The following is a 2,500-nucleotide window of genomic DNA, read 5'->3' as shown; positions in this document are numbered from 1 at the left end:
TTAAAATTATCCAAAACATTAACCTACATATTAAAAATCAAGAAGCACGACTAGCAAACTCAAGATCACAAAAGTATGACGATGTGCACCCAGCTGAATACACAAAATTAGACAGCTTGGAACTACCGAGAGCCTGCAGCTTACTTGTCTCAGTAGTTCCATGCTGCAGAGTAGACCTGAATAGCCTGAATCCTGGTTGCAGAGCCTTCCACCTTAGGGACCTCTCAGCCAAGATCAAGTGTGCCAAGTCCTGATCTGAGAGATATTGAGTGCAAGTTCAGGAGGCTACACAGCATCGAGGTGCTAGAAGACTATAGGTTTTGTCAGGAAAATAGATGACCTGCTACAAGATGATTGATGAGGCTCAGCTGTATGCTAAAAATGGACCCAGGGTGAAATATCTTAACCTTCTCTTGCATGTAGAAATGATTTTTACACTGGGAGTATTGCTTGTTTTACTGTAGTTATAAATTTTCTCTTAGACCTTTTGACCGTATTGTTTGTTTATTTTTCTGCAATTCCCAATTTGTTTGGCATTTTAGATAAGTTTTCTATATCTTCTGTTGCAGCATGTTTGCCTAAGGTATTTAAATCAAATTTGATTACTTCCTATTTCTCGCTGTTGCTTTTTTTCCTCAATTTACTTCTGTTCTACTTTGTACCTGGCATTGAAGAGTTTTATAACTGGTCAGTTGCAGGACAAGCAGAAAACATGATAATTTTTACTATTTATTTAATTTTCATCAATTTATTCCTCCCTGCAATTGATTGCCATTCTGTTTGACAGCTAAGCTATACTGACATTATTTCATATCATACTACCAAGGTTCTTGTTTTCTAACATTCTTTTTTGTTATCTGTAGTAATGGTTTAACAATGGTTTTATTTAGTTTTTACTATTAATAAAATACTTATTTGTAATAAAATGACTTTTGTACAGAAAGTCATCTACCTGTGCAATTGGTTTCTAACATATGTGCAAAATTGCTGAAAGAACACTCTTAAAATTAATGATTATACTTCTGTCATAAGTCAAATAATCTTGCATATTTCTTTAAATGGTTATGAAGCATTCTAGCTTCTATATCTATCTCTGATGCAGAGAGTGAGAGTGAGGGGGAAAGTGACCTGAGTGAACCTGAGGAACCACTAGAGGGGGCTGATATGATAATGGGAGGGAGTGGTCCCAGTCAGATGATGAGGAAGACATTAGAGTGGAAAGTTAGTGGATAGACCCTCACTATAGGAGATTGTTGAGAAGGCAAGAGGAGTTGCATAGTAAAATGTATTAGTATACAGTCTTAGCCTCTTTGGGGTGTGATGTCAGTTCCAGGAAGTATAAAGGCAAAGGATTTTGGGAAATTGGGTGTGGGATTTCAATGCCGTTCAATGGAAGAGATGTGAGACTGGGGTGTGTGATTTCTGCCTCAACAAAAGACATTCTCTGCTGGATTGCTTGTTGCCCTGGACTTCGGTGAGCAAGTTCATATGCTTAAATGATAAATGGACTTGTAATCTAAGGAATGCAGATTAGGCTGAGTTTGGTGCCTTTCCCGGACATTGTTTATGTTATTTATTTATTTATTTATTTATTTATTTATTTATTTATTTAGATTTGATTTGATTTGATTTGATTTGATTTGATTTGATTTGATTTGATTTGATTTGATTTGATTTGATTTGATTTGATTTGATTTGATTTGATTTGATTTGATTTGATTTGATTTGATTTGTATGCCACTCCTCTCCGAGGACTTGGAGCAGATGCCAACAAACAATACAGTCTACAAATCCAATGTTAAAAAGCAGAACAATTAACAAACCCTTATTAAGAACAATCACACAACTCAACATACCATACATAAAGCGGGACAGCTGGGGGGAATCAATTTCCCCATGCCTGGCAACATAGGTAAGTTTTCAGGAGTTTACGGAAGGCAAGGAGGCTGGGGGCGGTCCTAATCTCTGGGGGGAGTTGGTTCCAGAGGGCCGGGGCCACCACAGAGAAGGCTCCGCCAAACGACATTGTTTTGTCAATGGAACCTGGAGAAGGCTGACTCTGTGAGACCTAATCGGTCGCTGGGATTCGTATGGCAGAAGGCGGTCTCGAAGGTATTCTGGTCTGGTTTAGGTCTGAAGAGAGAAATAATTCTTTTTCCCTTGCAGTTTAAAATCTGCTTTTCGTTATGTGTGCTTTTCTCAATAAAGAGTTTGATTTTATCATAAAATAAAGGATTTTTGAGTAGGGGGTTCACTCCGATGGCCGTGCACAGAACAGGGGTGGGTTTTTTCCTCGCTGTCCGTTCGCTTCCTGACACGTGCAGGTCCACGTGCAGTGCTAAAAACCCAGCTTCTGCACATGTGCAAAGAAAAAAAACAAGAGGGTGTCACCTATGGTGCTACCAAGAGAGCCACTTTGGGAATTTGGCAGGCCTGGGTCGCTGCAAGTTCCAGAGACTCAGGCCACCCAGATACTACCTTCCATAGAACTGGAAGGAAC

At 39.2% G+C, this 2,500-nt stretch overlaps 2 protein-coding genes across 2 annotated transcripts in view; both read right to left on the bottom strand.

The window, feature by feature from the left end:
* Nucleotides 1–2,500, bottom strand: part of LRRC7 (leucine rich repeat containing 7) — a 229,791-nt gene that overhangs the window by 47,494 nt on the left and 179,797 nt on the right. Inside the window, exon 13 of the mRNA XM_070748538.1 lies at nucleotides 1,298–1,469. Coding sequence (XP_070604639.1) covers nucleotides 1,298–1,469 — 172 coding nt within the window. The remainder of the gene's footprint in view (nucleotides 1–1,297; nucleotides 1,470–2,500) is intronic.
* The window catches only part of SRSF11 (serine and arginine rich splicing factor 11), a 233,712-nt gene that overhangs the window by 107,849 nt on the left and 123,363 nt on the right, over nucleotides 1–2,500 (bottom strand). The window lies entirely within an intron of this gene.

Source organism: Erythrolamprus reginae, chromosome 3, assembly GCF_031021105.1.
Source record: "Erythrolamprus reginae isolate rEryReg1 chromosome 3, rEryReg1.hap1, whole genome shotgun sequence".
NCBI lineage: Eukaryota > Metazoa > Chordata > Lepidosauria > Squamata > Dipsadidae > Erythrolamprus > Erythrolamprus reginae.
The sequence above is the reverse complement of the archived record's forward strand: the minus strand, read 5'-3'. Positions and strand labels throughout refer to the sequence as shown.